This window comes from Balaenoptera musculus, chromosome 1 (assembly GCF_009873245.2).
Source record: "Balaenoptera musculus isolate JJ_BM4_2016_0621 chromosome 1, mBalMus1.pri.v3, whole genome shotgun sequence".
Classification (NCBI taxonomy): Eukaryota; Metazoa; Chordata; class Mammalia; order Artiodactyla; family Balaenopteridae; genus Balaenoptera; species Balaenoptera musculus.
Genome location: NC_045785.1, coordinates 38,386,427 through 38,407,607, shown reverse-complemented (window position 1 = coordinate 38,407,607; position 21,181 = coordinate 38,386,427). Strand labels below are relative to the sequence as shown.

General features: G+C 55.4%; 2 protein-coding genes across 4 annotated transcripts in view; both read right to left on the bottom strand.

Annotated features, from left to right (window-relative positions):
* Positions 1 to 475: 475 nt before the first annotated feature.
* FAAH (fatty acid amide hydrolase) lies at positions 476 to 19,247 on the bottom strand. 3 transcript variants are annotated; one of them, XM_036848164.1, is made up of 15 exons: positions 18,811 to 19,247; positions 13,247 to 13,360; positions 10,726 to 10,860; positions 10,386 to 10,519; positions 10,100 to 10,306; positions 9,808 to 9,848; positions 9,454 to 9,578; positions 7,722 to 7,847; positions 7,096 to 7,193; positions 5,843 to 5,942; positions 5,523 to 5,563; positions 4,756 to 4,795; positions 4,152 to 4,260; positions 3,439 to 3,584; positions 476 to 2,964 (listed from the first exon to the last, which is right to left on the bottom strand). In XM_036848164.1, exons 1-15 carry the CDS (start codon positions 19,003 to 19,005, stop codon positions 2,836 to 2,838), a joined length of 1,740 nt encoding a protein of 579 aa, XP_036704059.1. In that variant the 5' UTR covers positions 19,006 to 19,247; the 3' UTR covers positions 476 to 2,835. The 3 variants fall into 3 exon arrangements, with proteins under 3 accessions (XP_036704059.1, XP_036704051.1, XP_036704066.1); XM_036848156.1 differs by having other exon boundaries at positions 7,096 to 7,202; positions 18,811 to 19,026; XM_036848171.1 differs by lacking the exons at positions 4,152 to 4,260; positions 4,756 to 4,795 and having other exon boundaries at positions 7,096 to 7,202; positions 18,811 to 19,026.
* NSUN4 (NOP2/Sun RNA methyltransferase 4) overlaps positions 19,200 to 21,181 on the bottom strand; it is a 42,673-nt gene continuing 40,691 nt past the window's right edge. The window contains exon 6 of the mRNA XM_036848193.1: positions 19,200 to 19,409. Within this exon, the coding sequence (XP_036704088.1) occupies positions 19,232 to 19,409 (178 nt within the window). The 3' untranslated portion in view covers positions 19,200 to 19,231. The remainder of the gene's footprint in view (positions 19,410 to 21,181) is intronic.

Below are 21,181 nucleotides of genomic sequence, written 5' to 3'. Positions count from 1 at the left end.
GCCTTCATCACTGCAGTCCCAGCACCCAATACAGCACCTGGTCCCTAGTAGATGCTCAGTTAATGTTCACTAAATTAACTAAGCACCTTCTAGGCACTGTTCCACATGCTGAGTATCAGGCTGAGCAGGACAAAGTGCAGCTCCCAGGAAGCTTGCCTGAGTGGAGACCAAAAAAAAAAAAAAGTATGATTCCAGATAGTGATAATGCTATAAAGTACAAAGGGTGGCATGTTAGAAGGTGTCAAGGGGAACTGTTTGCCAAGTGGGTGATCAGGGAAGGTGACATTGGTGCCAAGTGTTCCAAACAGAGGGACAGCTAACACAGAAGCTCTGGAGCAGGGACCAGCTTGAGATTATCAAGAGACCAAAGGGTGCTCATGTGGCTGGAGCACACACGATGAACGAGAGGAAGAGACATCCAGGAGGAGGCAGGGGGGTGGGCAAGGCCCACGTCACGTGGGGCCTCGCAGGACTTGAGGAGGAGACTGGATTTTATTTGCGGGTGATTGGGAAGCCATTGCAAGGTCTTAAGGAGAGAGGTGACTCAATCTGATATACAGTTTTAAATGATCACTCTGGCTGCTGTATGGAGAATGGATTGGCGGACAGGTGAGGAAGGAAGCAGGGAGCCCAGTTCGGTTACTAGTGTCCAGGTGAGAGGCAGGTGGCTTGGACCACAGTGTAGAGGTGGAGGTGGAACGCAGGGGGTACTCGCTTCCTCACTGACCACCTCCGCCGCCCTCAGCAGCATTTGGCCCCGTCATCTACCCTTTCCCCCGGCCCTGATCACAAGAGAGCCAATGTGCTTGTGCCAACATCCTCCACACACACAGGCCCAGGAGCCTCTCAGGGATGGGAGCCAGGCTTGGCGGAACTCCGGCACTACTAAGCATGGGGCTGGGCACGGCCCTGCTTGGGTCCAAGGGTGACATCAATAAACCAGGGAAGGAATGGAGGAGAGGTGGCCCCCCACGGCAGCCTCGTGTCTGAAAGCACGAGGCTATCATTAACCTAAGAGAGAAATGGGGCAGAAAGCTGGGGCAGATGGCACGTGGTTTTATGCAAGGATATGAGGCAAAATGACGCAGCAGTTAAGAGAAATCAGGGCAAAGTGCAGCAGCTGCCTGGTCACCCCAATCTAGGCATCCATGTGTGTCGGGGCTTCTAGTCAGCCCCAAGGTAGGGCCTCATGTCTGCCCTGAGACTTGCCCCACTGAGGCAGGGACGCCACTGGCAGAAAGTACAGGTGCCACTGGGCACGTGACTTGGAGGGGAAAGCACCACTGGAGAAGCAGGAAAATCTCGGTGGAGAAGGGAGCCTCGGGAAAGCAGCTTGCCCTGAAAAGAATATGAAGTAGGTCAGGTGGGAGCCAGGGGCCCACCCTGCCGGAGGGCTCAGGCCAGAAACATCTCCGACAGCAAGCGGGCGAGTTAGGGTTGGAGCCAGGGAGGAGCGAGGCAGCTGTGCTGGTGGACCCAAGAAGCCCCCAGTCATCCAGATGAGCTAACCCTCCGCCCACCAGGCAAAGCAGTCCAGTAAGAGGTGAGCTGGCAAACTGGGCAGAGCTGAGCCTGAGCTGAGACAGCTCACTTCCACCCCCCAACTGTCAATTCCCAAACCACCTCTCTCTCTACCTGGGCCAGGGCCCTAGCTCAGGCCCCAGGCCCCCTTCCCCACGTTAGGATCATGGAGCAGCCTCGTTACCCTCTCCAGGCTCTGCCCCTCCAGCCTACTCTCCTCGCCACACCTGTCTGATCCTTCAAGAGCGACCCATTGCCCTTGAGACTGGATTCAAGTTCCTGAACTGGCCCTCCAAGTCCACCTTGATCTGACCCCCACCTACATCTCCGCTGCTCCTCCTGTGCCCATTCTGGGTGTACTACTGTTCCTTCTCCATGGGATGTCCTCGTCCCCTATCTCAGCCCTGGGGACCGTCTATACTCAACACAGGTACTCCTCCTTCAGGAAGCCTTCCCAGAACATTCCAGTCCTGGGCTGGCCCTGCAAGCACTCTCTGCCAGATCACCTTGTCTTGTGCTCGCCTCCTCAGTCCTGCGGGGTCCTCTCCCCAGCAGCATCCCAGACTCCCCGCTGCCCTGTGCCCAGCCCTGTGCTGGCCACTGAGGACAAAGATGTAGAAATAGTATCCCTGCCGTCAAGGAGAGCCAGTGTGCTAAGGGCGGCGACCCACCCGCGGATGCCCACCACACAGGGCAGACTGGGAGGAAACAGCCCACCTACTCCAGGGCTCAGAAGGAGAAAGAGGGATCTGAGCTGGGCCTCAGAGGATTTAATGGTAGGGAAGCAGAAAGGGCATTCCCAGCAGAGGCAAGGAGAAAAGATAAGACAGTGTCTAACAAAGCAGGGCTTAGTCTAAGGGCGGTGGGAAGGGTGGGTGTGAAGTGCTGGGGCTGCATCGCCCATCCTGAGAAGCCTGTGTCCATCCTGCGAGTGACAGGAACCAGAGGAGGTTTTGGAGCAGGAGACTGACGTGGCTGGAGTCAGGTTCTAGAAGGTCGGGTCTCCAACCCCCAGTGCCCTAACGATGACTTCCAGAAAGGACACAGACCAGGAACCGATTCTTGACTGTTAGTGGGCCTTCGCCCATGTCATGCCCACTGGCTGCCACGTTGGGGGTGTCAGGGCAGGGAGGGGAACGGGGGAGGGAGCGAGGTCCAGACTCAGCGGGTTTGGGCTTCTTGCAGGGGCGAGGGGGAGGGACTTGGAAGCCTCTGCCCCAGGCTGAACACTTCCTCCAGGATGGCAGCTGTGCCCTGACTACGCTGGGCGTGGCTCCAGTGGGTCTCAGGCCCTCTAGGGCCAGGCGGCGGTAGTCAGCATGGCTGCCTCTCAGGGGTCATCAGTCGCTCCACCTCCCGCATGAACCGCAGACACAGCTCTTCCTGCCAGGGCAGAGCCACGCACTGCACAGCCACAGGCAGGCCCACGCTCTTCTTCACGGCCTGCAGGGGACACAGGCATCAGGATGGGAGGGGTCGAGGCAGGACCCCACCCTGGGCCCAGGAAGCATCCCAGCTGGAGAGGAGGGGCAGCACAGCAGGGCCAGCCCGCAGTCTTTAGGGGTCTTGCGTTAAGAAAGACAGACAAGAGGATGTGAGGGCGATCTGGCTGTGACATCTGTCACCCCATTGATCGCCAGGGTTGATTTGGCTGATCTGGCTGGCTAGGCGGGTGTCCCCTTCCTCCCTCACCGCTCCACGTGCGTCCCTCCCGAAGCTGCGCGCCCCGTCGAAGAGGACGACCTTCCCCGATAGAGGAGGACCGTTCTTCGGTCAAGGGTATACGAGTAGCTGCGCTCCCCTGCTAGAACCTCCAAACAAGCTCTCAAGACAGACAGACAAGGATACTCGTGTTTATACTGTCTCCTCCACTAGAGGAAGGGGAGCAGGTGTGAGTCCAGGGGAAAAGGGACTTACCTTCTGCAGCGTCTTGTCCCAGATATCCCCAAAGTAGCCCTTGTAATGCTCCATCTGGGCCTCGTCCTCGGCGGTCACCGTGGTGACAGGCACTACCCCCGCAGGGAAGTCCAGGCAGTTGTAGAGCAGAGTATAGCTGACGGCCCCTGAGACACAGCACATGTGGCTGGAGCAGGTTGGGTGACCTTCCATGACAACTGTCCTCTCTGAGCCCCAGTCTTCCACCCTGTGAAATGGCACCCTGCCTCCACAGACAGGGAGAGGTTCTCTCCTAGGGCTGAGACTTGAGTGAGAGTGACAGAGCCCAGGAATCCAGATTCAGGGCAGGCTGGAGAGCCTGCTGACGAGCTTGCCCTGTGCCTCTGCCCTGCAGCTTCCCCCCACCTGGACTGTTGTTGCTGTTTTCCTGGTTCATCTAAATCCCACCTGGACTTCAAATACCACCTCCCAAAACCACAGACTCTGTAACAAGATCTCCAACTTGAATAGTGCTGAGGAGAGGGAGCTCGTTCCCTCCCAAGGCATCCCACATGACTCCCATCTCTCCAGCCAACCAGACTGTGAGCCTCTCAAGGGCAGAGTCCTCCCCCAGGGGTGCAACCCACCGCAGGGCTCCTCTTCTTCTACCTCCCAGCAGCCCCACCAGGCAAAGTGCTGAACTCATAGAAGAGAAGAGACAGGTGACAGGGCTGTGATGGGGCTGCAAGCCTCACCTGTGGCCTTGCCTGGGCCATTCAAGTCTAGAGCAGGGCCCAGCATGGGGGTGAGCAGCACATCCAGCTCCACTGCTCTCCACTGGGCAATCACAGAGTGACGGTACACCTGGGGAGGACACCCGTACACCAGGTGAAGCACTCGGACCCAGCCCATTACATGGACTCTCCAACGCAGGCACTGTGGCTGGGGTGACTCTAGTCCTGCACCTGCCCTGGATGTGAACTGAACCACAGTGGGATGGAGGACCTCGGGGTATTCAGACAGGGCTGCTCTCAGGGGGCATCAACTGCTCCACAGAACCACAGACACCACTCTTCCTACCAGGGCAGGGCCATGGAGTGCTGGCTACAGGCAGCACCAGAGTGGCAAAGAGGTATCCAGGACAGGAGCCCCAGGCTGACCCAGGCCCCTAAGATGGGTCTCTGGGCAAGTGAGGGTCTGACAGCAGTCCCCAAGTGGCCCAATCCAGGGAGTGGAAGGGAGAACGATGGGCCACTCCAAGGGACCAGTGGGACCAGTGGCCGAGAGACCCCAACACAGGTGCCCTGTCCAACTCCACCCCCCACCCGCCCTACTCTAGTCTAGAGGCTCTGGCCTCACCTCAATCTCGTGGTGCAGTTCCCAGAGCTTTCCAGCTGACCTGGACAGAGGGAGTGAGGTCACCGACCATGATGATCACAGCCACAGGGATTAGCAACATCAGACCCCTACTCTCAACACCTCCCAGATCTCATTCCTCCTTGGACCCTTCTCAATTCCAGGGCACTCTGAGAGGAAAGTAGTGCAGGGCAGAAGTTCTAATCCCTAAGTTCATGTCCCACTGAGTCCCCAAGAGGGACTTAGGCCTGACTCCTAGCTACCCTCAGGACACAGGAGAGGCCAAGGCCACCCAAGGTCCTAAATGCCTGGTGGTAACAGAAGGAGCAAGTCCACAAGATGTCAGGGCCTGAGAATGGGGCAATTTATTCCCAGTCTTTCCGGCGTGAGCCACTGAGGGGCAGGCAGGAGAGGGCGAAGTGTAGTCTGATCTCTAAAAGAGTAGCACCCCTCATGGGTTCCCAGCATCCCCCGCTCCTGCCGCCTGCCAGCTCCCTCCCGGGCCTTTCCACCCATGCCCAGCCAGGACAGTCTCCTCCTCTCCACCCTCTCCCATCCTGTGCTCTCCCTCAGGTCCTTGCTCTCCAGGCCTTCCTGGACCTTGCTAAGACATCTTCAAGATCCTCCTCGAAAGCCACAGAGGTTGCCACCCTGCCTGGGCCCTTTCCAGCCTCAGAAGCTACTTCTCTCATCTTTTCCTGTTGGAAAGCACTTGGACCCAGGTCAGGAGAAAAGGGGGGCAAGCATCTGGGCATGGGAAACATTCTTACCGAGATTTCATGCTGTTGAGAAAGGCTGACAACCTTGGGAGCTGCAGAAGGACAGACACAGTCAGTGACTCAGCTTTGGGCCAGGTGTGGCAATAATCTTCTTCAGGCCAAGCTGCCCGTGCCTCCTCCCTCTGTCCCTCCCCCCATGTCCTGGGTCAGCACCCCTTTCAGCATGCATGTTAGCTGAAGATCAAAGGGCATGGGGGGAGGAGAAGAGACTGGGTGAGGGCTGAGAAGAAGAGGAGGCTAAAGGGAGGGGGGAAGAGCCCCAGAGGTTCCCGCCCAGCCCACCCCACCCCTTCTGTTCCTTGTGCCCTCACCAGAGGCCTCAGCATGAAAGCCAGCAGTCCTTTAAGCCATCTGGGCAGCCTCAGAATTGAGATCAGGTCTCCCAAGCAGGGGTCCACGAAATCACCTTTGCTGGGAGACAAAGGGTCCAGTCCAGACACATCCACCCCAGGCATTCGTCCTGGCTCACCCCCACCTACTGCACCCCCCCGGTCTCTACTCAGTGACTCTTTCTACCTCCCTCCTCACCAGACTCCGGTAACCACGCTCTCCAGCCCCTTCATCTCAGCCTCTCCTTTCCAATATGTGGCTTGTGTCTGCAGACCCTCTGGGATGCCTGGGCTCCACCCACACCCAGTGGAGCTCCCCAAGGCAGGACTCCCTGTCTCCCTGCCTGGCAAACTCAGCTTAAAGCAATAAGAACTACAGGCAGCATCTCCCTGGCCAGGGCGTGATACTGAGGGCATTCCCCCCATGGATGCGGATACTGGCCTGGAGGCACGAGTGGCGCAATCTTGAGTGGGCACCGTGATCCTTGTCTCTGAGGCTATCTCTGCTCTAGATCTCAGGGAAAGGTCTCAGGCGGCTGATCCTGGAGCCTCATTCCCAGGGCCAGAGTGAGGGGTAGCCCCTTCCGCTGAAGCCTGGACCACACTTAGCTACTGGGGGAAGTCCAGTCAGTCTGGGCATGTCCCCAGGAGGCACCTTCACAGGCCTGTCCTCTGCCCGTGTCAACCTTTAAGGACTGAAAACACCCAAGTGGAACCAGCTTCTCTAAACATGAGCTCTGCGAAGTCCCTTAGAGCTGGTCTGGTCCAACCTACTGACTTTACAGACAAGAAAACTGAGGTCCTACTCAAAAGAGAAAGACATGGCTCAAGTCAGAAGAGCCCGGAGTCACAGAATGACGTCTACAACCCTGCCCTCCTATTTGACCCTACCCTTGTCTCTCAATCTTCCCCAAACAGATAGGCAACTCCCTGCCTACCTCCTACCTCCCAGCCAGCTCAGCTCAGGATGAGGCCACGGACGCTCAATCCAGCCTCCCCCTGAGCTGGCACCTTTCCAAAGACTCCCTGGCAAGGTAGTGCCAGGCTCAGCCTGCCATCAGAGGGGTGGCAAGGTCCCTACCCAGAATGCTCAGACCTTCTTCACGTTCAGCCGAGGCCTGTCCTCCATATTCCCCCAGCCTGGCCTGTCCCCGGGGTTACAGCACCCAGCTGCTCTTCCTGGGTCTCCCCATGTCCTGATCCCACCACAGACCTCCAAACCCAACATCACTCACAAGTTCTGTAGGAAGCTCTTGCCACCGTCACTGAACAGCCCACCCGTCGACAGGGTCTCCAGAGCATGGGGTATGTTGCTTGGCAGGAAGGGAACCAGCTGCAGGGACTGAGGAGTGTAAGACTCCCAGACCTAGAAACCCTTGGGTCCCACCACCCCCATGCTACCCAGGCAGCCCCGAGCATGGACTGGACCAACCCTGCCTTCACGGTACCCTCACTGGAGCCGCAACGGTGGCCTTGTTGGCCCGTGGTAACTCCCTGTAAGATGCACATCAGGAGAGAAGTCTGGAGCCACACATAAGCCTGTCTCAGATGAACATCCCCAAACCTGCCATCTCAGGGCCCCAGGAACCTCTGGACAGCTGTGCACCCCGGTCTGTGGTCGACGAGGCCCTCCCGATGCAGCTCACACATCCCCAGCACAGGGGTGAGCTCACCATCAATCATGTACCCCAATACTTCTGATCAGTCCCTTTTTACTGGTCCCCCAGGGACCGAATTCCCATCCCCAACCACAAAACAATCAGGGTGGGAGGATGCCAGGGATGGGTGGCAGCCATGGGTACCAGGAAGGCTTCCCTGAAAGAGGGGCGATGCCAGGACTTGTGGGCTCCCAACTCCATACCGTGTGGCCAGCAGCTTCGAGTCTCTTCTTGGTCTCCAGCAGGGCCCGTGTCATGGCCGGGGTGGGCATGGTATAGTTGTCAGTCTCATAATACCCCACACGCAGGGGCTGAGAGCTTGTGTAGACCTGGGGGCAACACACAGGAGTCAGAGTCAGGTCAGGAGAGGGTGGCCCCAAGCAGGGCTCCCAGAGCTCAGAGCAGCTACTCAGCCCCAGACGCAGCTTTGAGGCTGCACCCTAGATCCCCCGAAAACTGACTGCCAGTGAGGCCAGCCCCTTCTGCATCTGACCCCTTCACAATGACTTTGCAGGTGTGCAGAGCAAGAATGAGGATTCCCACTGGTCCTACGAGGAAACTGAGGCCTCAGGTCTAGATAGGGAGATAGGCCCAGAGTGGGGCTGGGACTCAGCCAAGGCCACTTGTCAGGGCAGAGCTACAACACTAGGTCGGGAAGCTAGGTATCCTGCGTCCTGAGCCGAGGCTCTCCACGGCCTGTTTCGAGAATGCTAGTCCTGGCTCCCGTAATAGATTGTTCCAGACCTCAGGACAGGAGCCTCACCTCCTCGCCTCCGCTCAGGAAGGGGCTCTTGAACGAGTGGTTTCACTTAGAACATCTCCTCTGCTGAGGAGGGGTAGCTCACCCCACCCCCAGCCCAGATCTCCTGCCTGCCCCAGGGCCTTCAGCCCTTCCAAGGCAACCTGGGCTGGGTGAGGCAAGAGGTCTGTAGGGAGAAATGCCAGACTGCTGAGAAATGGCGCTTACATCACAGAGCTCACTGTCTACATTAACATGGCTTTACTATTCCACTGCCCACATCGATCTAACTTGACTACTCCTGAATGTGTTGTACATAAAGTACAGATAACTTTATCAGTCATTCTTAAAAGACCCATCAACTCTTCAATAGAAGCACCAAATGACGGCTTATCCTCTAAGACTCCTTGAACCCCTCTCCTCAGAATCCTCACCTTGCTGTATCCACCAGTCCTAACCTATTACATCGTGATCTGTACCCAATCCTAACCAATGGCCCACACTGAAATATCCACCTGAAACCAACTTCAATACCCTAACTTCACGCCCCTCCCCCATGCTGCTAAGGCTCTGTGGAGGCAGCACTCCCCCCCACCACAGAAAGCATTAAACTCAGCCTTATCTGATCAACAGGCTGTTTTGATGATATTTGGGGAGCCAGCATCTGCCACTGCCCACAGATCCCAGCTTTCTCTGGGAGGGAGACAGCTCCGCTTTTAACTGTCCTTAACTCACTCAGCCTACGCGCCAAGCATCCCTCTGGAGGCTGGGGATAGGGACATGAATACTGTAGGAAAGGCTCCTAATTACTGGGGCTCAAACACAGATAAGGTACAGGAGTGCTCTCTCAAGCTGTTCTTAGCCTCGAGGCCACTCCTGTTCCGCAGTGACAGCCCCCAGGCTGGGCCGGAAGGTGGGCCTTTCCTCAGCTCTTGCTCCCAGCCCACCAATTTGAAAACCTCAGGGTTTCCAAATGCAGGCAAGGGCGCCATCTGGTGGCTGTCTGCAGAGGCGCTGCTGCTGGCCTCAGACACCGCCCCCCCCCCGTCCCCCCCTCACCCCCCTCCCCGCCCCGCGGGGGTGGTTTTCAGGAGACAGGACCTCCAAGTCCTGCTGCAATGCGGGGGCTGCTCTCTGGGCTCAGGAGCACCAGTGAGACCTGAATCCACCCCATGCCCACCCCCACCCCGGCTCACCTCCTCCCTGAAGGGCAGGGGGGGTACGGTGGGGTCCAGGTGGAACATGTCCTCACATAGCAGCGCTCGCAGGCACAGCGCCAGGCTCTCCACGTCCCGGGCCATGGGGCCGACTGAGAGCTGTACTGTGGGGCAGGGTGGAGAGGAAAGAGAGATCACCCAGCCCCAAGGGGCTCTGGGGCCGGGTCCAGGCAAGGGCTGGGCCATGGCCCAGGAGTGTGAGCAGGGACAAGGTGTAGGAACTCAGACCTAGAGTGGCCTGGGGGCCCAACACTGCCCCAAGGAGAAGCAGGGGCAGAGGCAGATGAGGCAGACCCCCCTCCTCCAGGGCATAGAGGGAACCACAGACCTCACCTGCTACCTGTCCATAGACACAACCCTTCAGGCCACTCTTGCTGGATAAGAAACACAAGATGTTGGAAATGGAAAATGGCCATCCTCTGCCCAACCCCACATCCATACAGCAGCTCCCAACTCTCTCACCACTTTGGAAACTAGGAACCAAGGACTGTGGTGCTGTGACACTACCTCCCAGCAAAACCCCAGTCAGGGAATCCCTGCCTGGAGCCCAGAGAGGTGGGAAGCTAGGCCAAGGTCACACAGCAAGAGACTCAAAAGCTCCCTCCCCCGACCACCTACACCATACCTGATGCGGTTCCCTGTGGGTTTGAGGCCGCAGATGCCACAGAAGGCAGAGGGAAAGCGGATGCTTCCTCCGATGTCGGTGCCTAAGCCCAGTGGGGAGCCCCCAGCCGCAATGAGGGCCCCCTCACCCCCTGAGGAGCCACCTGGGCTCTTGGAAGACTTCCACGGGTTCACGGTCTGGCCAAAGAGGGGGTTACCACAGTCATAGCTGGAGGAAGCAGAAAGGGGTCAGCCCATGTCACACTGGCACCGGTGCCCCTGCCCCCACCCCGCACCCGAGACACAACCTGAACATGGACTGGGGGACATTGGTGTACACGAAGGGCAAGGCTCCCTGCCGCTTCAGCACCTGCACCACCACGCTGTCACACTCTGCTGGCGCCCCCTCGTTCAGGCTCAAGCCCAGTGTCGAGTCCTGGCCCTAGAAGGAGGGATGGGCGAGAGGGGCGTGGCTGACGAGCCAGGGGCGCCTCAGCAGCACAGGGTCTGTTCCCACCACCACCCCACAGGCCAAGGTAGGGCATACCCATGGTGCCCTCTCAAGGCCTTTGGACCTGGTACTTCCTCTGAGGGCCCAGGGTGACCCAGGACACAGAGCTGGCTGGCAGGGACTGGGGCAGGGCACACCTTGTAGCTGAAGCACTCCTTGAGGCTCACAGGGACGCCGTAGAGCAGGCCCTGCCTTGGGACCTGGCACAGCTGAGTCTCACAGTCTGCCAGGTAGGTGGTCACACAGTTAGTCCCTTTGTTCACTTCCCAGGCCTGGGGGAGAGAGAAATGGATACAAGACAAAGTGAGGCTGGCTTTTTTGTTTTTTTTTCAGTTGTGTTAAAATTCCCTTACCGCCCAGGGAAAGGGTAACCAGAAACATGACCCAGGGGCACAGAGGATAACCTAGGCCCAGCACTCGCCTCACTAGGGACATGTGGCTCCGGCCTCACCCTGGCTGTCTCTGGCCTTCAACTCCAAAACGGACAGAGAGAGAGAGTACTCCCAGGGCCAGGACACAACCAGGGAACTCAAAGGGGCAAGATACTGACCTCAGATGCCCCCCAGGGGCCGAGCTGGGAGGAGGATGACCCTTGGCCACCCCACCCCCATCCTCCTCCAAGCGGCACCCTCTGCCCAGTGAGGCTGGCAGATCCCCGTGTCAGGTCACACTGGGAGTCAGTGCAGGGCAGGTCTAGACCCAGGCTACAGCCTCCCAGGGAGCCTCCCAGCTCCTCTGCCCCAGGCAGGCCCAGGTGAAGCCTCCCCTCCCCCAGGAACCCTTGAAGCTGATAATCAAGTCTCACGGAGGAGTGGCTGACTGACAGCAACTGACAGGAACATGGGTGTGGCCCTACTGCCACACTCAGGTACAGAAATCTGTCTCCTGCCCCGGGCAGAAAGAGAGGAGGCCAATCTGTAGCCAGAATGCTCTCTGTGGATGATTAAGAGGGGCAGGAGCTTTTTCAGGGACATTGATTCGTTAGAAGCAACCCCGGCTGTTGAGACTGTGTCCTCTCAGTGCACCCGGCCCAGGGGTGTCCAGTCCTTTCTCTACAGTCCCTCTCTGCCCCCCTCTCAGCTGCAGTCACTCACACCACTCTCACACACACCCGTCAGTCCCCCTGGCACTCATGTCCACCTGCTTAGGGGTCCCACTCACTACCACATGCTCTCTTCCAAGAAATCATATCAGATACAAGTCACACTCATAGAAGTAAGTCAGAAAAAGAAAAACAAATACCATATGCTAACACATATATATAGAATCTTAAAGAAAAAATGGTTCTGATGAACCTAGGGGTAGGACAGGAATAAAGATGCAGACGTAGAGAATGGACTTGAGGACACAGGGAGGGGGAAGGGTAAGCTGGGATGAAGTGAGAGAGTGCCATGGACATATATACACTACCAAACGTAAAACAGATAGCTAGTGGGAAGCAGCCGCATAGCACAGGGAGATCAGCTCGGTGGTTTGTGACCACCTAGAGGGGTGGGATAGGGAGGGTGGGAGGGAGACGCAAGAGAGACGCAAGAGGGAGGGGATATGGGGATATATGTATACATTACTGATTCACTTTGTTATACAGCAGAAACTAACACAACATTGTATTGTAAAGCAATTATACTCCAATAAAGATGTTAAAAAAATGCTATGTCATATATAGACAAGTCACACTCACAAAGCACAATTCCTTCTTTCATTTCGTTTCAAACACATTTCTTGAGCACTTACTATATAAAAGACATAGCGTTCAGCACTAAGGTGCAAAGACAAATAAGACTCTGTCCACCAAAAGCCCACATTTGCCTTGGGAAAGAGAAAGACAAGGCAAGCCCTACAGTGTGACGAGAAATGTGCTGTTAGAAAGTGAACACTGAAGAGGAAACCCTAACTCAGGCTGGGAGGGGAGGAGGGTCATGGGAGGCTTCCTGGAAGACTCCAGAGATTCCTCTCTGAGCCCTGAAGACTCTTCCCGGGAGCCTGTTGCACTGAGCGGGGCGAGAAGGAGAAGAGCCTCACCGGTACAAGGAGCCCCACTCGAGCCAGTGCAGGCGCTGGGTGCCAGGGAACTGCCAGCGGCTGAGCCGCTGGTGCCCCAAGCTACAGAAGGCCTTGGCCAGAGAGGATGCTGAAGAGCTGAGAGGGCACCTGGCCAGGAGGCTGGCGCTTGGTCCCAGAGGGAGATGGTGGTGGAGGACCAGGGTGGCTGAAGAGGGGGAGACAAGGGGATGGACTAGAGACAGCTATAGGAAGGGAACAGACCAGACTTGGTGACTGATGGGGTGGGGGTGGGAGGGAGAGGGAAGTCTGGGCTAAAAGCCAGGTTTCTAGCTAAGACAACATGCTCAGTGCCCCCCCCGCCCCTCCCCCACTCCCCACATACACACACAGAGCCATTCTCTCTCTTCTCTCTCTTCTCTCTCTTCTCTCTCTCTCCCTCTCTCTCTCTCTCTCTCTCTCACACACACACACACACATACACACACACACACATACACACACACACACACACACACACAGAGCTCTGGCTCCCTCCCTACCTCCCTGGCACTGTGATCCCAACACGGCTCTCAGTGGGACAAAGTCCAGGCCAGGTTTTCCCCCCAGCCTTGCAGAGAAAGGGGAGGAAGGAGCAGGGTCACTCCCAGGCTTTACCTTTCCCAAGTAGGTGAAGAGTGAAGCCTCCGGAGACAGCTCCCCACCGTGTAGTTTCTGTACCAGTTGAGGCAGAGGTAGGGCCAGCAGTGCCTCCGAGTCCAGGTCAGGGTTCTGGGGAGACAACTCGGATCAGTCCCCCACTCCCCGCAGGCCCCATGTGCCTGCAGCAGACGCCAGTGGCCCATGCCCCCAAATCCCCACACCTAACAAGCACGTGCTCACTGTCACATGCCAACCCGTGACAGATGTGCCAACCTGCAGCTCTGACACCACAAATGTGGTCCAGCCTGGGCAGGCCCTTGCCACCTGTGGACAGTACAGATCTATCTCTTCAAGAAGCTTACCTGAGGGGGGTCCAGGGAGAGGCCATGCCCAGGCTGATCATTAGATCATTACTAACAGGGACCACCAATGACTACCTACTGTGTGCCAGGCACCATGCCAATGTGCTCCATGTTTGGATTAAATCTTACTACCATTCCCATTGCACAGCTAAAGAAACTGAGGCTCAGCAAGGGGAAGTGCCTTGCCTAGGACTTACAGATAAACTATAGTTCTCTACCCATTCAGCATGGGCTGCCCACTGGCTGTCCACCTGCACCTAACTACTCAACACCTTGTCAGGGGAGGGCAGAAATCAGAAAACCCTGTCCTGGGTGGTTAGGGTTGGAGCTGGAGCCACATCCAAAAGAGAGGGTATTTTTGTTCATTCCATAGATATGCATTAGGCACCTACTCCGTACCAGGCACCACGCTAGGCAAGCGGATACAGCAGTGAACAAAAAAGTCACATCCAGGCTTTGGGGGAGCTTACACAAGGTGCAGAGTTGGGGGTGAGCAGATAATTCATAAGTAAATAAGAATTTTAGATAGCAAGAAATAAAGAAAATAAAATGGATGCAGTGAGTGGGCGGCACACAGGTAGAGGGTGGTCAGGGAAGAGCTCTCTGAAGGAGAAGAGATGTTTGATCAGACACCTACTGCCAGGCCTCGAAGTCCCCCAGAGTCTCTGGGGTCAGCCCCTGCCTGCAAACATCCGCTGGCTTCCCCCTCGAGGGTATTGGGCTAATTAGTAAATAGGGCTAGGGGGACATCTGAGTTGCAGGCACCACATCTCATCTCTACCCTCCTCTGCTCCTGCCAAAGTCACCAGGGACTTCCTTGTTGCCGAATACAACAAACACTTGACTCTGTTCATTCTGCTCCAAGTCTCATGGAAGCATTCAGAGGGCTCGCTTCAGTTTCCTCTGGGCACAGACATACCCCCTTCCCCGGGGTTCCCTCCCACCTCTCCGCTACTTCTGTCATCCGCTCATTCAGTCAACACACATGTTCTGAGCATCTACTATGTGCTGAGGACTAGCTAGGGCTGTGAATTTAGAGATAGCCAAGACAGACAAGTCTCTGCTTTCAGAGCTTACCTGCAAGAAAACAAACAAGTTAATTGAGAAAAGAATTTGAAAAAGAATAAAAGAAAAAAAAATTTTTTTAAGAAAGAAAACAAGTTAACAAAGAATGGACAGACCACGGCAAGTGTGAGAAAGGATAAACGGAGTCTGTGACAGAAAGAACAGAGGAATGATTCAGATGGGCTGGGTAGGTGGCGGTGACATTTCAGATGTGATTTGAAGCCTGAGAAGGAGCCAGACGCGGGGAGAGACAGAGGCTCCTGGAGGTTCCTCTGGCACCTCTTCTTCCCTCTCTGATGCTGGGAGAAGTCACTCCTTCTCATGGCTTCCACTCCAGGCCCTCTGCCTATCTCACAGCCTCCAGATCATGTCCTTTGACTGACCCAACTGAGCTCAGACCTACTCTCTGGGCTACTCCCTTTTCTCCCTCTGTCCCTGTGTCGTTCCCCTGAGCTCGGTGCCTCCCCACCCCTCTCCACTGGCTCCTCTTCCCTCAGGGAAGGACGCTGCCCTCCATCTTCGACTCCCCCCCTCTCCTTCCCACCCACATCCAGTCACCAAGCCCCCTAAGTAGCTCTGGCAAATGGCTATCTCTCTGTCCCCTCTACCAAAACCCTTGCCAGTGCACATCCTTTCTCTCCTGGGTCAGACAGGGGCCACCCAACCGGCTGCCCCGCCCAAGCTTTGCGGCCAGGCCAGATAGGGCAATGTCCAAGCCCACCTTGCCTCTCCCCTTAAAGTCCCCTTCACACCACAAGCTCCAGGAGATGCTTCCAGGCCGTGGTGCTGTCAGACTCCCCTGAACCCCCTCAATGCAACATGGTCCCCTCACACCCACCACACGCCCAGAGCTGAACACCCACCACACAGCCCACCACACAGCCTTTGAAGCCCGGCCTCAATATCAGGAACACTCTACCTCTTCCCTGAATTTGTTAAGTGGATACAACACTCACTTGGGATTTTTTTTTTTTTTTTAAATAATACAGGGAGCTACAAGGAAGGAAAAAAAGAAAAATGGATCCATGATCTCCCCACCAACACACGAGACAACCCCTAGTGACGTATTTTTTTAAAGGTATACAGAATGAAAAGTGAACATTTCCCCCCACCTCTAGGACCACCCTACCCAGTTCCTCTTCTGAAAAGGAAACCATAGTTAACAGTTTCTGATGAAACCTCACAGGAAAAAAAAAAATGTCTGTGAAAAACCCACAATGTGGGGCTTCCCTGGTGGCGCAGTGGTTGAGAATCCACCTGCCAATGCAGGGGACACGGGTTCAAACCCTGGTCTGGGAAGATCCCACATGCCGCGGAGCAACGAAGCCCGTGCGCCACAACTACTGAAGCCCACGCGCCTAGAGCCTGTGCTCCACAACAAGAGAAGCCACCGCAGTGAGAAGCCCATGAACTGCAACGAAGAGTAGCCCCCGCTCGCCGCAACTACAGAAAGCTCACGCGCAGCAATGAAGACCCAACGCAGTCAAAAATAAATAAATAAAATAAATAAATTAAAAAAAAATTAGTATGGAGAATGCAGGGAAGTGCACAAATAACGTCTCACCAAGCATGTGGCCATCTGTATGCCTACTTTTTCAAGCAAAGGATACTATAGCTATCATTGAATCACTGCCCCTCCTCCATCTGTTTTTCTCCTTCTGAACCACCTACTGTCCTAATTTCAGGTATCCTAGATTGTCCTCGAAGTCTTTTTTATTTTCACTCATGGGGTTTTTTTAAATCGCTTTTGTCCTATTTCAAGATATCTCTTCCATTTGATCATGTAGGCCACTGATACTGATCGAAACAAAAACCATACTGTTCTTCAAGTCATTCATTGAATTGTTTTGTTTTAAAATCAGCTTCAAGTTGGTCTTGGAGACACCAGGAGATGGAACTACAGGTCAGATCCAGTTGAAGGAAGTGGCATTTGTAATCCAGTGGGATTTTGACAAAAGGGCTTGTAAGGGATGTGTGGGAAGGGCATTCAGGATAAAACTACAGGTGCGGAGGCACAGAGGGATAAGCAGGTGTTCTGGGATGGCTCTCCCAGCCATAATATTCTGGCAATGGTGGGCCCTCTCTTCAGTCCAGAAAGCATATTGAAACTCATTCAGGGGGCAAGGTGGAAACAAATGCAACAAATGGGCATGTTACAGGTTAAGCCTCACACGGTCAACAGAGAATAAAAGAAATACGCCTCACTCTAAAGTTGCTCTAGAGTCCAGAGAAAGATGAACCATCTTGCGATGTTCAGAAGGTGCTTAGTACGCCCCCTCCTCCAGCAACGCCTCGGGACACAGGAGGTATCTGGGTCCCAACTAGCTTTCCTGCGGTCTATCAGGCAGGAGCTGTACTACAGGCTGCTGTATTCATCCAGGGCCCTGCTAACCTCGGGCCCCGTCCCAAGGCCCTGGATGAGCTCAGCTAAACTGCCCACCTCCTACCCATTCCCAAAGCTTCTGTCACGAAGACCTCACCTCTTTGCTGATTGGTCGGCACATTGAGGCTCCTAAGATAGTTCTCCCTTTCTTCTCCCAGTCACTGGAAAGCCAAAAGGTGATTTCCCTGCTTTCCCATCTGCAAGAGCCAAGTTTTGGTGTTCCGAGGCCAGGCTCTGCCCCACGGAGGCTGTTTCAACAGCTTTTGGTATTTCAGGGCCAAAGCTTCTACCCTGGAAGAGTCGGTTCTTAAAAATAATGAAAGACTGTTGCTCCAGAAGGAAACTGTGTAGATGCTGATGCTTGGAGTTGAAGTGAGGGAAGACCCACCCTTCTACCACCCCACACCCCTACCAGCTGGTGGGTTCCTTGCAACCAGGACGGGAGTCCTGTAGGCACGAACTGTGGGCAGATTCTTACAGCTGCCTCCATACAGCCCTCGGTGCTGGCAGAACTCAGCTAGCCAGCTGCACAGGAGCTGGAGCCTCGGGAGCAGCCGAGGGTCTCTAGGCTGAGCCTGGGATCACTGCAAGGATCCCTGAGCGGGGCACCAAGGAGGCCAGCCAGAGAAGGAGGATCAGACAGTGATAAACCTGTGCTCAAGTAGGGAACGTGACCAGTTTGGATTGAATACCTAAAAACTGACTGATTGTGTACTTTTCAGCCAGCTTGATGAGTGAAGGCTGGAACCAGATACATTTTTATTTCAATAAATAAACAAATATGACATTTCCTGGTCCAGGAATGGTGTGGAGTAAATCCATACCGTTACATCCAGCTAAAACCTCATGGCCATCAAGGCCATACCCAGGGCCTGGCATTCAAGGCCAGGGTCTCTCTTCCTAATCTTTCTCCCCTGCTCCTCTCCAGCGGAATGAGGCTGGATGGTCCCACCAGGCATCTGGGTTCTAGTTCCAGCTCCTGCCTCGTGCTGTCCCATTATCCGGAATGCCTTCCCACCTGTCAGATCCAAATCCTATCAAACACTCGGGGCAGGTCTTCCCTCCTTCAGCACATAAGAACTGAGTTCAGCATTTTGACTTGGAACTGGGTCCAGTGTGTCATACACCTGGGGGAAAAGCCTCCCTTTCTAGGCCTCTCCCTCGCCCCCATACACACACTGAGCTGATCCAGAGGATAAAATCTTGTTGACAGATCACCCACCTAAACCTATTCATGCAAAGGGATTATAACCCATCATACTCGACAGCCTAGGTGGCAGGGGTCCAGCTCCACCAGTAACTCCCTGTGGACTTGGGCAAGTCCCTCCCCAGCTCCCTCTTAGCATCCTCAAGCACAAATCAGTGAGTTTGAACTGTAAGCTCTCCAGATGCCCTTGGCCATCACCTTATGATTCCAAAGTCCTAAACCCGAGCATCCTATTGGTTCTCACACTTGCGTTTTAGCGTCCTAATAGTCAGTGATCTTGAGATTCTTTGGCACCAGAGCAAAGCTCCTCTTTGACCCAGTGCGGCGACAGCCTTCGACAACCTGCCCTGTCCCTTTCGTTTCCCTTCCTCCCCTAGGCCCCACCTGGCTCAGAAAGAGTACGGAATGCATTACGGCGAGAGGAGTTTCGGAGAGTTACGAACCTGCGCTGCCCACACACCTGCGCTGCCCGCCGCCCGCCCCTCCGCGCGCCCGGGCGGCTGAAAGTGCTGCCGCCACCCCAGGCCCTCCCCCAGACCCCGATTCCAACCCCGGCCATCACCTGGAGACGGAAGCGCTGCGCCGCCTTGTCCATGGTCTCCAGGGCCGCTTGCTGCCTCTGTCGTGCCCGGGCCGCCGCGCCCCGCGCCGTCCGGTGACTGGACCAGTGCAGGGCCAAGGCCGCCGCCACCAAGAAGCAAGCCAGGGTAGCCCCGGAGGGCCCGGAGAGCGCGTCCCAGAGTTCATCCAGCACCATGGTCTCCCGCCGCCAACCGCTGCCGAGGGCAACCGATGAGGAATCAGCACGCGCGGACTTCGCCGCAAAACCCGGCCTGGATCAACCTGGGATCCAGCGCCCGCCTGCGCTGGAGGGAGGGAGTGGCGGTGCCGCAGCCGCAGACCCGCGGGGCGGCGCGCTGTTGCCTGGCAGCCGGCCAGATGCCGGTAAAGCGCAACCGTCAAGGTCAAGCGCGGCAGCTCGGCTAAGACTGCTCCCCAGTCCTTACGCACTGGGCCAGGCGGAGTGGGAGGAGCACCCGATTCCCTTGGGCGCCCTCGGAAGCTCGAGCGTAGCAGCGGTTCGGCGCCCCCATCCGGCCCGACCTCTGCCCGGCGCACCCGAGAGCCCCAACTCCCGGAAGAGCGGTCCAGCCAGAGCCCCTGCGGAAAATAGGACGGAGAGCAGCGATAGATTGAGCTCCCGGACCTGTTTAATCCCCGCAAACAGTTTAGCAGCATCTTCCTTGGAGAACCTTGGGTTGGGCCGTGCCTCACAGGGCACCCACCTCTCCCCTGCGTGGGGCTTTGGGGTGCCAGGCAGAGATGGCCACAGGATGTTACTCTCAGGGAGCCCACCTGCTGCCCCCTCTCCTCCCCCACCCTGGGACCTGGTGTCTCCCTCCCTGGGCTCTTCTTCATGGCCAGAGCACCCATCACTTGTCCTTTTGCTCAGCCACCTCCCACAGACTGGCCTTCCCAGGGTCACTCTTCTCCAGTCCTGGGCCCTCCTGGATTTCACACTCAGGAAACAGAAAGAACTGCTTCTGTCTGGGGACCTGACACCCTTCATTAGGGGGGTGGGTGGATTATATATACACACACATAATACTTCTCCCATCTAGGCCTCTCTCACAGGACTTTATGTGCTTTATTTCATTTGTCCTCCCAACAGACCTATGAGGAAAGCATTTTTATTATCTTCATTTACAGATGAGGTAACTGAGGACAAGAGGGGTTAAATGACTTCTGTGGGTCACAGAGGTGGTTGAGTGGGGATTCAAACTCAGGTCTGATCCTAAACCATTGCTCTTAACCATCAAGCAGTACTACCATTACTGCCCCTGGAAGTGAGGCTTCGTGGGATGGGATGCGGGAAAGTGCTTTGTGGCTGGAAAACTCTGTCTGCTGAAACACTGCTGTCCATCCAGTTCTGTCTTTACCTCTTTGAATCCGTGCCTTTTCCTGTAAAAGGATGAATGCCTACCTCGCAAGATTGTTAGGAGGAATCTGTGAGATCCTTGCTGTGAGCTGGGGAAACTGAAGGGGGTACCAGATCTTCAATCAGGCCTTATGGAGCTCAAGGTCTGGTTGAGAAGGAAAAAACATGCATAGACCAAGAAACAAAAGACATGCTTTGGTGGAAATGCAGAGATCATGTGGCATGAATCCAAAGAGCCTTGGATGCTGGGCCCTTGGGCTGAATAGCCCTTGGGAAAGCCAGATAGCACAGTGGTTTAAAGTTTGCCTCTGGAGCTGGAGTGTCTGGTAACCCATCCTTGTTGTGTGACTGTGCCCCAGTTTCCTTACCTGTAAAATGAGGATAATAGTACCCCCGCCCCCCGGCCAATTCTCTAGTACTATTGTAAGAACCAAATGAGCTAATACATGAAATGCAGCCAGAACCGGGACTAGCCTATAGAAAGCAATCCATGCATGTTAATCAGTATATTATTGTTGTTGTTATTATTAGAGACCTACAGAGAGGGGTTTTCTGACCTGGGAAGCCCAAGCTCAGGAACCAGACTCTCTGAGTTCAAATTCTAACTTTGCCACTTACTGTGTAACCTTCAGTAAGTCACTTTAACCTCTTGTGCCTCAGTTTCCTTATCTGCAAAATGGGAGATAATCATAGTGACTGCTTCATAGAATTGTGAAGATTAAATGAGTTAATTCAAGGGAAGTTAATTCAAAAGAGTTAATTCAGCTAATTAAATGAGGTGAGAACAGCACCTGGTCCATTGTAAGAGCTCAATAAACATTGACTCATTATTTTAAACAGAGATGTGACACAAATGCTTTGGAAAGGCAATGTGGAGGAGGACGGGCAGAGGAAAGCTGGAGGCAGAGACCATGGAATGGAAGAGCAGGTGGATGTGAGAATCCAGTGGGGCTGGGTTTCCAGGGCTCCACCTGTGTTACTAGAAAAGCATCTG

Excerpts from the sequence above, each read along its gene's own strand:
- FAAH (XM_036848156.1), bottom strand. The coding sequence starts at position 19,005 with ATGGTGCTGGATGAACTCTGGGACGCGCTCTCCGGGCCCTCCGGGGCT. Across the intron at positions 9,849-10,099 it reads CCCACAGGGAACCGCATCAG|CAAGAGTGGCCTGAAGGGTT; the intron begins GTATGGTGTAGG and ends TTTCTTATCCAG. Across the intron at positions 2,965-3,438 it reads GGGACAAGACGCTGCAGAAG|GCCGTGAAGAAGAGCGTGGG; the intron begins GTAAGTCCCTTT and ends TGTCCCCTGCAG.